The sequence below is a fragment of the Ipomoea triloba genome, chromosome 13 (genome assembly GCF_003576645.1).
Source record: "Ipomoea triloba cultivar NCNSP0323 chromosome 13, ASM357664v1".
NCBI classification, from domain to species: domain Eukaryota; kingdom Viridiplantae; phylum Streptophyta; class Magnoliopsida; order Solanales; family Convolvulaceae; genus Ipomoea; species Ipomoea triloba.
Window position 1 is genome coordinate 27,430,209 of NC_044928.1, and position 13,012 is coordinate 27,443,220.

The 13,012-nt window shown below is 37.6% G+C and overlaps 2 protein-coding genes across 2 annotated transcripts; one reads left to right on the plus strand and one right to left on the minus strand.

Annotated features, from left to right (window-relative positions):
- Positions 1-2,575: 2,575 nt before the first annotated feature.
- Positions 2,576-5,887, minus strand: LOC116001913 (F-box only protein 6). Its single transcript, XM_031241870.1, has 2 exons — positions 5,649-5,887; positions 2,576-4,000 (listed from the first exon to the last, which is right to left on the minus strand). Exon 2 carries the CDS (start codon positions 3,940-3,942, stop codon positions 2,767-2,769), a length of 1,176 nt encoding a protein of 391 aa, XP_031097730.1. The 5' UTR covers positions 3,943-4,000; positions 5,649-5,887; the 3' UTR covers positions 2,576-2,766.
- Positions 5,888-9,400: 3,513 nt separating this feature from the next.
- On the plus strand, positions 9,401-13,012 carry LOC116002393 (squamosa promoter-binding-like protein 2). The gene is made up of 5 exons (XM_031242521.1): positions 9,401-9,524; positions 10,669-11,404; positions 11,551-11,687; positions 11,892-12,152; positions 12,495-13,012. Exons 2-5 carry the CDS (start codon positions 10,743-10,745, stop codon positions 12,764-12,766), a joined length of 1,332 nt encoding a protein of 443 aa, XP_031098381.1. The 5' UTR covers positions 9,401-9,524; positions 10,669-10,742; the 3' UTR covers positions 12,767-13,012.

The following is a 13,012-nucleotide window of genomic DNA, read 5'->3' on the forward strand; positions in this document are numbered from 1 at the left end:
TCCCCGTGCCATTTCATCACGATAATTGTAAACGATCGGAGCGAGAGAAGAGAGAGAAATCGCCTCGTCGCCGGAGAATCGCAGGTACTCAGCTGTCACGAAAATTCTCCGGTGTTTTTCGTCCTAATTGTATTACGCCCACCGGATCTTCCATTAAACAATGGTAAATATCTCTCCTTCCCGTTAATTTTAGTTACTGAATGTTTTTTGTTCAGTTGCAGTGCATTTATTTCCCTGCGATTGTGTGGATCCTTGGTTCTCTTTTCCAATAATGTTTCGTTTTAGGTTATTGCGCTTATAATTATTTGATTATTTTGCGGGGCATGCCATATTGATTGATTTTTGCTGAATTATATTTTGTCAAAATCTTAATTATGTGCTAATTTTTTGTTGATGAATATAAGTGATTTAATTCTCGCTTAATAGATGTTATATTTGCTAAATCTACAACATGGATATTACCTATTATTCGTGTGTTTGTGTATGAATTGATCTGATGTGCTCAAATTATGGCGAAAAGAGGTTCAGTCCTAGTAATTGCAGATGAAACAGGGATTCCATGGCAGCCATGGGCGAGGACCTTCCCAGATCTGAATGAGGACCTTTCATCCTCATCCATGGCTGCACTGGCTGGTCCCAGATCTGGAACGAGGACCATGGTCCCGTCCTTTTGTTTTTAGTACAATTTTATAAACCAACAAATAAGTTTTCTAATTGCAAATTTTCTTTAGTGTTTGTGTTGATGCCAATCTTTTTATCTATTCGAGGATGCAATTGTATATTCTCTTCCGAAATAGTTTGTTTGGCCATTTTCCTAATAAGATAAAAACTTTTTTTCTATTCGAGGATGCTATTGTGTATTCTTCCCAAATAGTTTGTTTGGCCATTTTCCCTAATAAGATAAAAACTTTTATGTGTCAATTTTTGTGGTTACTTGATTTTTTAATAGTTCAGTTTGATTAGCTGGAAAACTTGCAGATAAGTTTCAATATTTATAATCAAATGTTAAACAAATATGATCCCCCAAAACCACCACTATCACACCACACACACATAGGAAGAAGCTTGTGTTTTCCTATGTGGGGATTTGTTATACATTGCAACATGTTCAGAAGATGTTTTTTGCCTGTCTTGGTGTGTTTTTAATGGGATCGATGTTATTGCTCATACTAATTGGCATGAAGGTGTAGAAATATTCTTGATTTTTCACTGCATAAACTCACAAATCTTTGTTCTATCTATTGTTTAACCAGACAACATCAAGGCGTCTTGCTTCCAGGAAGGTGGAGAAGTTTGAGAAAAACATCACGAAGCGAGGATTTGTCCCCGAAAGCACTACAAAGAAGGGAAACAACTATCCCGTAGGACCCATCTTGCTTGGGTTCTTCGTTTTTGTTGTCATCGGCTCATGTAAGTTTCTTCACCTTAATAATAAAATCATGTAAAATGCAGAAAACCATGTTTATATTCCACTTTTACCCAGCTGCTGCATCTATGTGACACCATTTTTCTCTTCTTCCCAGCTCTATTCCAGATCATCCGGACAGCAACAAGCGGGGGAATGGCATAGTTTTGACGTAGACAACTAGACAATGAATGGCTGCCTGTTTTTAGTGTCTTTTCCCATGTTCCTTAGTTTAAAGTACTCTCAAGTGGTAATATTTTTCGAGACATGTATGTTGTAAGTGATTGGTTGTCAAGTTACGTGATCATTAATTAGACAATCAACTGTTGGTTGTTTTATTTATTTATTTTTAAAAACCTAATTATATCACAACACTGTTACGTTATACAAAAAAATTTTTCCACAAAAACACATGTATCACTCAAAGTATACCTTTGTTAGTATTGTTTCTATGATGATTTAATAAGTTCAGAAATAATAAAGTTTCAGTTATGTTGGTTTCTTTGCTTTTACTACAATTTGAAGGCATTGAAGTAACGAAATTGTAAGGATAGTTACATGAAGACAGCAAATTATGGTTGGAAATCAGGCTAGGTTGGTTTAATTAATTGTGATTCTTTGTCAACGGGAGTCACAAGTGAAAAGGAATATATTCGACCACACCATATACCTGCTTGGTATTCGAGTAGGTTGCTGAGAAAAGAGATTTCCGACCTTTTATCGACCTCAACTCTTACCGATAGGGAGCACTGTCGATTGATTTGCCCTGACTTTATTAGGTTGGATGAACCAGCCAACCCTCTCCTCTTAGAGTCCTGAGCCTCGTTCTCTTTCAGTCAAATTTGATTGCAACAAGGACGAGGACTTAAAGAATTACAGCATGAGGAGGAACCGGTGAGGCGTCCAGTCTTCCCTTGTAAATGAGCTCCACGTGCCACACATGCCGTCCCTTGTAAATGAGCTTCACGTGTCACATGCCGAAGAACTGACATGTGTTCCCTTCTACTTTTTATAAATATCACATTAAATGCATGAAAGGGAGACTTTTGACATTTTTAAAACACCTATATCAAATTCGGGATCCTTCATTTTTCTTTGACCAACAAGCAAACATATAAGAATCTATATTCGATTGCGATTGTATTTACCACATCAAGATTTGTTAGCAAATTATGGCATAAAATAGCGTTGATTGGTTTACCTTCTTTGCTGGCTAGAGTAATAAAATGAGATCTTTTGTCAACTAGAGTTACAAGATAAAATTTATCTAGTGTACACCTTTTGCTGGCTAAAGTCATAAAATAAGATTTACTAATACACACTTTGTAAAAAAAAATCAGGAAACAGGGTAATGGTATTAGTTAAGGCAGAGCTGTGAAAGATGGATAAAATGCAGTGCCACAAGCAACCCATTGCCTCTTTCTCCCAGGCGGCACGACGCAACCAGGGACCTTCACCCATTCCTTGGTCGAGAAATCGTAGGTCACGAGACGATTCATTTGCCTAGACCTCAACGACAGCATAAGCAAACCTTTGTTACCCAAACACGACATTCCAACCTGTTTCCCATAAAACTCCAAGCACCACACATTTGGCATTCTGTCAACCTCCTTCCACAACAGCGTCATCTTCTGCAGCTCCCATATGCACACGCAAGCGGCCGCGTTCTTCGTGAGCAGCCCCACGAGTATGATGCGCCCCCCGCACTCCGCCAGCACGTGGTTGCTCAGATGGAGGGGCGCGGGGATCACGTACTGCTTCCACTCCCCGGTGGCCATGTCGTGGGACAGGATCCCGTCCGGGTCCGAATGCATGAAGTAGAGCGTGCTGCCGACGGAGACCGTCTGGGATTCGCAGTTGAGTGCGAGCGGGAGCGCCAGCGGGAGCTTGATGTTCGACGACACGCTGCCAGGACTCCAACGGTCGTCTCTCGAGTCGTAGACTTCGTACTCCCCGTCGCTATTCACCCATATGATCTTGTATCCCGAGGATTTTTCGTTCACGCTCATCCCGACTGCCATGCGGGACCACACCTTGACCGGCCTCGACGGCAACTCCCGACAAGACTTGGTGAGCGGGTTGCACACGTAGAAGCTCCTACGCCTGAAATCCAGAAAGCAGACGAGGCCCCCGGCCGAAGCCACCGGCGCGACTATTAACTTGTTCAGGAAAGCAGGAATCATAGGGTGATGCCATTTCTTCGACATCGGGTCATACATGGCTCCGGTATTCACATTTCCCCGAGTGAGAGTGTAAAACCAGGGATGCAGTCGCGGAACTTCAGCGCATTGCTGGGAGAAACTCTGCGAATTAAGCATCGAATTCCACTTTCGGCAGACCGATCGAAAGCGGAAGAATGTGGCAATAGGAAGCCTCGCCACGACAGTTTCAAACAGGTCTTCCGGAAATTCTTTCCAAATATGCTGTTCCATTATCTCGGTGGATTTTCCCCGACTTCGCCCCTTCCGTGCTCTCTTTTTCGGTGGAGGCTTACCGGGTTCCAACATTTTGAGATTCTCAGATTTTCCAGCAGTCATGGTTAGATCGTAACGACTATCCTCAATAAACCTATGATCGAGATTCAGAAAACACCACCTGCAGACAATGCACAAGCAGTCTATTTAGATAATCAGATCAATCCTCCTAAATACAATAGTTGTAAATAAGTCGCAATGGAACATTACAATAGAGAAGTTAAATGATGAGCACTTGATTGAACAAAGTAATGTATACGTACTCAAAAAATACAAAAACACAGTAACAGTTCATTTGACAAGATATTTAGATTTCTACTCTGAAACTCGACCCCAAAATGGATTAAGATAAATTGGAGAGCATGAAAAATTTTCACCCAAGGTTTAGTACAAAACTTTAACTAGAGACCTCAAAGCATTCTCGGCACTTGCAACTATTTCTACAGCTATTGACAATGTTCTACGAGATCTAGGTTAAATCCATATTGCGCATCATTGAGATCAAGGCATCTCAAAGTAAAGCCATAATACGCACGAAAGAGACCGGTACAAAACGGTGGGCCCAGTTGCCCACAAAGGCAACAATGATTAGTTGGAGTAATAGCTAATCGCCACCATCAAAGCTATTGCCACTCAAAGGTAAGCAGATAAATAGAATAAGAATGCGTACTAAATCTTTTAAGCCAACAAAACTGAAACTTTGATAACGGAACAAAGTATTTAAAATGCCTATGGATAAACTGTTTAGCTGTCTTAACGAAGAAACTCACACACAGTGAAAAAAAAAAAAAACTTCTTTCCTCCATAAGATCCAATTCCGAAAGTTTGTCCATCCATCCTCCCATTCTCAAGCAAATTAAACATAAAGAGAACTTTTGCCATTAAGCAAGACTTTTGCAATACAAATCCTAAGAGTCGTGGAGTAAACACTATACTATAGCTTCGATTTCTTTCCATTTGGCAGCTAATATAACTATTTCACCATTAGGCTAAAGCATATAGATTAGCATTTTAAATCATGTTTGAACCCTAAGTATACACAAGGATGTGAAGGTCTCTAAGAATTGGGAAAAACAAATAATGCAAAATACACAAACCGGCAAAAAAAAGGTCCTCAGCCTAAGCTCTTATGATCACTGCTATTGACTAGAAAACCACTCACCAATTTTCGGGCTGGACTAATGGAAATGTCAGCCAAAAGCACAAATTTCAGTAAATAATCGAATGACTGGAAAGAAAAAGAAAACATAAACTCAACAGGCATTAGAAAGAACTTAAATGGCACTTCTAAATACCTACATGAAAATGTAAAAAATGAGCATTCCCCCATTGTGATAAGTACTTTAAACACAATGGTGGTTGGTAGAAAAACCAACCAAGAAGAAATGTGTACCCACTAGCATAATTTTATCATACCAACTCAACAACTGTTTAAAGTGAAAATACCATAAGAACTAGAAGGCTGAAATTACAAGTCTACATGTACATTCCCCCAAATACCCCTCTCCCTCCATGCCCAAATTGCTCAAACTGCAAACCCTCCACCCACCCACCCACAATACACAAAACAGAACCAAACATATTTCCCCTAAACTCCCAAAGCTGAAATCTTTCAGAGCTCCAGTGCACCAATCACAGAAATAATCAAACAAAACCATTCCACAGTGAGATTAATCAAATCCCACAATTTACCCTGACAAACAATTCAAGAAAATGGGAAATTTAAGCAGAAACTAAGCTGAAAAAAAGGGGGAAAAGCAAAAACAAACCTGGGGTTTTGTAGCAGTGGAGATTGAAGCTGAAAAACTGGGTAAGAAGAAGAAGAAGAAGATGAAGAAGCTCTTGAACTTGGTTACTTGCCTCGGCATGGCCAATCCTTCCATGCCCTCTCTGTGTATCCACCGCACTTTTGTGCCGCTTTCATTTTTGCGTTCGTGTGCGATGGGGTATATAATTGGGGTTGGCTGCTGCTTTTCCCACACGTCGCACGGTCCGTTCGATCATGACTCTTCAGTAGCATTCACCGTGTACGCAAACTTTTGTCCACCCACCCCTCATGGACTCATCATACCTTTATTTATTTAGTATATTTTATTGCCTAGCTTTAAAATACATCAAAAAAATGTAATCTTTACTTTTCAATTATGGAACTCACACTCAAATTCTACCTTCAACATTGACAAATTGGTCTTTTTTACGACCTGGAATTGATAGGTGCAGCAAATTGAAATGGGTCCCCGAGAGCCTTCAATTGTTTTCTAGGTAGAAAATTAGACAAAATTAGATAATGACACAAAATTGAACATGAAAATTACAGTTTAGAGTTACACTTAATATAGTAAACATAGAATCAAATCTTGACAATTACAGTGTAGAGTTAGACATAATGTGTGGTGGATTAGTTGTGAGCATGGCACAAGAATAAGCCCGGATAGAGTGGTAGTTACACAGTGAAAGTTACACCTAATTTAGTAAGGTTTTTTTTTTAGCATCAAGTACTGGTCTAATTAACGGTTGTTATGCCATGGATACGGGTTCACCTTACAAGGTGGACACAGATCCATGTTCACAATTTTAGAACTTTATGTTCATAATTGTAGAATTCTATGTTCACAATTTTGAACTCTATATTTATAATTACAGGACTTTATGTTAACAATTTTAGAACTCTATATTCAATAATATATCACAATTTTTGAATCTATATAACAAAATTGTGAATATAGAGTTTAAAAATTGTGAATATTGAGTAATGTAATTTTGTATATTGAGATCTAAAATTGTGAACATGGACTTGGATACACCTTGCAAGGTGGACCCGGGTCCATAGCATAATTATGAGTATATTATACTATGGATCACAACCCACATTCAAATATACTATCATCTTTGGTATGTTAAAGAACTATCTTTAATATATTAAAAATTTATTTTTAAGTAGTATACCAAAAGATGAATCGTCGGCAAACTAAAATTGAATTTAAAAAAGTGAACATTTAATATACTAAAAATGAATATTTAGTATACTAAAAATAAACATTATTCGATCAATTGCTCGATCTTATAAATTGAACTATGATACATGATATAATGATTGAAAGAGACTTTGGAGCAAGGGATTTTTACATTTGTGTGCAAGCAAATTGAAATGGGACAAGAGATTTGGTTGGGATGGCGACATATGCACCTTAATCATATAACTCGTGACTGTAGAAACAACGATGTGGTCAATTGTTTTGTTTGATTGCATAATATATGTCGTTGAATGAATGCATAGTTGTCTACCCTATAGTCTGTTGGTTAAGTTGATCAACTACTGTATATCCATGGCGACTTTTTTGACTCTAATTTGTCTAAAATTTCTGCAGAACATAATAAAAATTAAAGATAAAATAGGCAACAATTTTTATTACTTTCTTTTCATTTTCCTTCAATAAAATCAAGACATGTGACGGGAGTTTTACTCCCTTTAGAGTACTGAGTACATATAACATTTTTCATTGGTGGGTCACAACTTTTATTATTTTCTTTATCTTTTATAAATCAAATCATGACACATGACTGGAGTTTTATTTCATGAGAGTACATGTATCATTTTCTAATTTATGCTTGTAGTGAGTTCACTATATACAAGATGAATTGAAACTTGCCAGTGCAGGAGTTCTTTGATCACATCAATCAATTCACTATGGACTCATTTACCACCTCAGTGAAAGTAACCTTCTTTATAGCTAACATAGAATCATTTTCCATACTTGACTTTCATGAAACTCTTTTTTCCAATAAATACATAGTTCGTAATTGGAAGTTTTTTAAAAATGGGGTAATTCAAAGTTCAAACCCTATTGTTTATTTGATCAATATTACTACTGTTTTGATGTACACTTTAACAGTTTGGACTTCGACATCATAAATAAACTTTGTTGAAATAATGGTATAATGCATGTACTCCTAAATTACAAGTTGCTTCCTGCAGTTAATATAGGCAAGGAGCATTGTTTTCTCATATAGTAATTACCTTAATTAGGGCAATGACTTGATTATTGATAACTTATATTTAAAACTCACTTCTATAGGTTGCTACACAAATAATCTAGAGTTTTGGCTCCCCAAGTCTAGGTTGGAGATTAGGTTGTTGTCTTTCTTATATGTAGAAGTGTATAGTTAAGTCTCTAGGCTTAACTATACAGTTTAAAAAAGTCTCTTTGTGAACTTTGGGGGTAAGCTTATGCATGGGTTCGAGAAAAAAAAATATGTTTCACTCCTAACTTTATGGACTTTTGGCTCTCTAGAGTTGGATTACTCTTTGTGCACAAAAGTATATATTTAGGCTTCCTTATGGACCTTGGGGGCGGGCTAATGGGGTCCGAGAAAAACTATGTGTACTTTTTTTTGTTTTGTTTTTTGTTTTTCTTCTTTTACTCCCAACTTTATGGAGTTTGAGTGAGCTGAGTTGTGTGGATTCAATTCATTAGGTGCATAAGTGTACAATTTGACTTACTATATGAACTCTTGTTTTTTTACTCCAAATGTTTATTCTCACCCTAGGGTTAAGGTTCTCAATTTTTGTTTGTCACTATTTTTTCATATATAGTTCCAAGGCCTATTTTACCCTTTACCCATATTTGATTGATAATTTAAAAAAGTGTAAGGTAGTTGTTCCTCTAAGTCTAACAAGTAGTGCAATTATACTCTTAACTTAAAAATTAAAAATAAAAAATCCAATAAGTCCCATTAAATCTACAAAGCGGTGCAATTAAGTATTATTATTACCTATTCAACAAGTTATTTTTAGTGTGGCAGTAACTAGCTTAGTTTAACATGAGATATTATATGCTTATGTGAATCATAGGTGTATACTTATTTTTATTTTTATAAGAAAAAACTTACTTCTAAATTAAAAATTATTAATTCTCTTTTATTTTTATTTTAAAATTTTTTATTTTTCAAAAAATACCACCTGCCATTAATTTGACAACGAATGACTATTTATGTTAATGGATAGCTGCACCAATTGTCCATATCTAGACTTCATAACGAGGTCTAGATTTGTTGAAGGGTGGCTACTTTGTTCTCAAAGGGACAAAGGTGGCCATCTTCGTTCTCAAAGGGATGAAGGCGACCGACCGCCTTCTCCCTTTGAGGCAATGAAGGCGCCTTCGTCAAATCAAACAACCATGGTTATCGAGTATGTTGACGGATAAATTCATTAGCTATCCATGGGAGGTGATATTATCACTCAAAAATTAATTAAACTATCCATATGAGTGTTAATTACATTATTTGTTAGACTTAAATGATAGAATTTGATATGCCTTTAGAAAAGACTTTTTTTTTTTTTTTGTTCAAAAAAAAAAAAGAAGAAACAAAATGGGACGAAAATAGTAAAATTCATTCAAAGTAAAAAAGGCAATGATTACAGAGGGTGTAAATTGTGGGTTCTGGAAAAGTGATCCACGTGTCCCATTTGGTTCAATAATCCACACAACACGCACCCCATCACTCCTGCACCCGCCAGTCCGCCACTACCACTGCCACCTCTGCCCCGCCACAACCAGTCAGCTCTCTCTCTCTCTCTCTGAAGTGAGGATAAACACACCCACAGAGCTTTCTTGAAATATTATTCACTCCATTTCTCTCTTGAGGTAAGCTTTCTTTCACTCTTTCATTGCAAAAAAAATATACTCTAATCATCATCATTGCGCTCTCTGCTCTTTTACCCTTCTGAAATCATTACTCTCAGGTAATCTGAGTGAATCGTTTCTCTATGGATATACTCGAGTTCGAGTTTTCTGTTAATTTGGAGCTTTCCTTTAGCGGAAAGTGTTCCCAGAAATTTGGAACCTTTTTTTCTTTGACATTTTATTTGTGAGTTCTGTTGCTTGGTTATGGAATGTGTTTTTATTTTCGCAGCATTTACAATGATTAAACGGTGTCGTTATCTCGCATTTTCCCCCGGGAATGTCGTTTTCTCCTACTTTGGAATTTATTACGATGAAACCCTAGATGGGGGGACCATAGGCGACCTTCTATGGAAGCCCCAACCAACTCTCCCAGAATGGGTCTCTCGTTTTTTTTTTTTTTTTTTTTTTTCTAGCAAATAATAAGATTTTTTTATTTTATTATTATTATTATTATTATTATTTTTTTGCATATTATGGGTACTCTGTTAAATGCATATTATGAACTGGCCATCATAGTTAAATTAAAAAAATAGAGAAGACAACAAGAAAGGTACTGTATTTTGTTTCTTTTTTTAGTTTGGCTAGTTGTGTTATATTGTATTGAAAATTCCCATTTGGGAATGAAATAAATGAAGTAATCTAATTTCATGCCTGGTTAAATATTTCTGTGAAATATAGTTTATATATATATATATATATATATATATATATATATATATATATATATATATATATATATTTTCCTGAAAAACTCAGGTTGCTTGTTATGAGTTTCTTTGTAGGATAATGAGATAGGGGTTGCAAGCTTCTGGTCTTGGGTGGCTATGGCAAACATCTTTAATCTAGGTTTTTGTGTAGTAAATGTACAGCTGAAAAATGATACGTAGTATGATTTTCGCTGCAGATTTGTTAGTCTGTCAAAGGGTCATGAATTTTTAGCCCCTTTTACCAGAAAAAAAAAATTATTTGAATGATTGAGTTGCTTTGAAAATGAATAGAGATGTACACTTTTTCAGTGTTATTTCAATTTTCTGAGGCGAAGATTCCTAGCTGTATAATGGGTCTAATCTCAAATTAAGTTGCATTCTTTTCTCGCTGTTTGCAGATCTGATGCTCTGTTATTAGCACACACTGTGTGCTAAAGATTGAGTGTATCCGTTGCATAATCCTTAATTTTAGATGGAGTGGAGTGCGAGGTGGGGCTGTGAAAGCCTGGTCATGTTAAGCTCAAAACCCGGGCCTATGGCTCTGATCCCGAAGAAGCTGCAACTAACAGACTCGGAGATTCTAGAAGACGGGGAGCTGGATGCTAGATCCTTCAATTTGTCGGGGGAAGGTGGCGGTGGAAGTGACAGTGGCAGTGGTGTCTGTGGCTCTGATCCCGGGCAAGTATACTCAACAAAGGGCTCAATATCAGCTTCTTCGGGCACTTCACCGAAGGGTGATATGATAGCGTCTAATTTCAATTCCCCCGGGGATTTCTACAAGAAAATGGAACAGCAATGTGTGGAGGTCTGCGTGAAATCTCCTCCCCTGGATAACTTAGTGGGCTCCGTAGAACCATTGATCGGCCTGAAGCTTGGTAAGAGGACATATTTTGAACGCGGCAATGTTAAGAGCTTATCTTCCGTTGCTCCAGTTTCATCTGCGTCCACGTCAAAGAGAACAAAACCTTCTTCTCAGGGTTTGCAAATTTCGCGCTGTCAGGTCGAGGGCTGCAATCTTGACCTTTCGTCTGCTAAACGATATCATAAGAAGCATCGAGTCTGTGAAAAGCATTCCAAATGCCCAAAGGTCATTGTTGGAGGAGTAGAACGGCGATTTTGCCAACAATGTAGCCGGTAAGGTCTTTTCAATGAAACCTATTGTATCCTTTAATTGAATTCCACTTGACAAAATACCCTTATCTGCCCCGCTTTTTTGTGTTAATTAGTCAATTTTTACATATAGTTTGCAAGAATAAAATTTTTGTTTTCCCTCATTGAAGGTTCCATAGCTTGTCAGAGTTTGACGAAAAGAAGCGCAGCTGTCGCCGAAGGCTTTCTGATCACAATGCAAGACGCCGTAATCCACGGCAAGACTTGATCCAGTTTAATTCAACAACCCTGCCTTCATCCTTTTACGGTCTGATACGCGCATCTCTGATTTGTAGATTTGAGTACGCCAAGAACATACCTCACAATTTTTTCTGAGAATAAAGTAATTTTAACATGTAGGAATGCAATAACAGAAACAAAATATAGTTGCACAAGTGACCAAATATGTTTATTTTGTGCTGGATAGCTATCCATGTTTTTTTTGGGTCTGATGTGACTTGTGCACTTACAGATGATAGGCTACAAGTGAATTTTGTGCTGAACCAAGTCCCGGTTATCCACTCAAAAACTGCTGCAAACTCAAGCTGGGACACTCAGAGCTCCAAGTTCACTATAAGCGAAGAGTTCATTTCCGAGCCTGAAAAAACTACCAGCATAAACAGGCAGCCATACATATCAGGGATCCAGCTGCCAAATGCAACCGGTATGCACAGTAATGCATGGAATTGGCCATTGACATCCAAGGGCACCAACGCTGAAGTCTTCGGTCAAGGTTTGTTTTCCACTTATACAAGGCTAGGAGCTCCATTTTTTAACAGTACAAATTTCAGATGCTGTTATGATTGTTCATCTGACTTATCATGATCCATCAGTGTTACTTTATATATTCTACTTGTGTGTCGTGAAAGGAGATAAATTTTATTGCTTATGACTGTTGATTCAGTCTTGAAAGTTTTCTTTTCGAGGCTAACTTTCTGCAGATTGTTAGTAGAAATATTTGTGTTGCTTTAATGTGCTTTGTTAGATTTGCACGATATGTTACGTAGGCATGTTTATCTGAAGTGTGACATAATGTGCAAGATGAACATATGATAGTTTTGTTACCTTTTATCAGGTCCACCTTCAAATGTATGCACAATGCAGGAGTTTGCTTGTGCTCTCTCTCTTCTGTCAACTCCTTCCCAGAGCTCATTTGAACCTATATCCATTTCGAGCGGTAACCCTGCTGCACATGCAAATCAGAGCAACTTTCCTGCTGAAACAATGCTGCGTGCAAATGCAAATGAAATCCCTCAGGGCCTGCCGCTTGCTTCATCCTCATCAGAGTACTGGGCAGTCTTCAACCAATTTCCGTGCCCATACCCTGGTTGGGGTTGCCAATACTAACAACGCCCGGTCTCTTCTCTTGTCAGGAATTCAGCTGTTCAAAGCTGTGTGAATGTGATAGACTTCTACTGACATCCAATATCCTTTTCTTTTCCGCATTTTGAATTGACTGTATGGTGGCTGAGTTTCACCTGTTTACTTTTCTTTCTCTGTTTCTGAACTGGGATCACATAGGAAAGTAGACACTAGAATCTTAGACATTGTGGTTTTCTGAATTTGTGAGTTTATGGATGCTTGGTTCATATA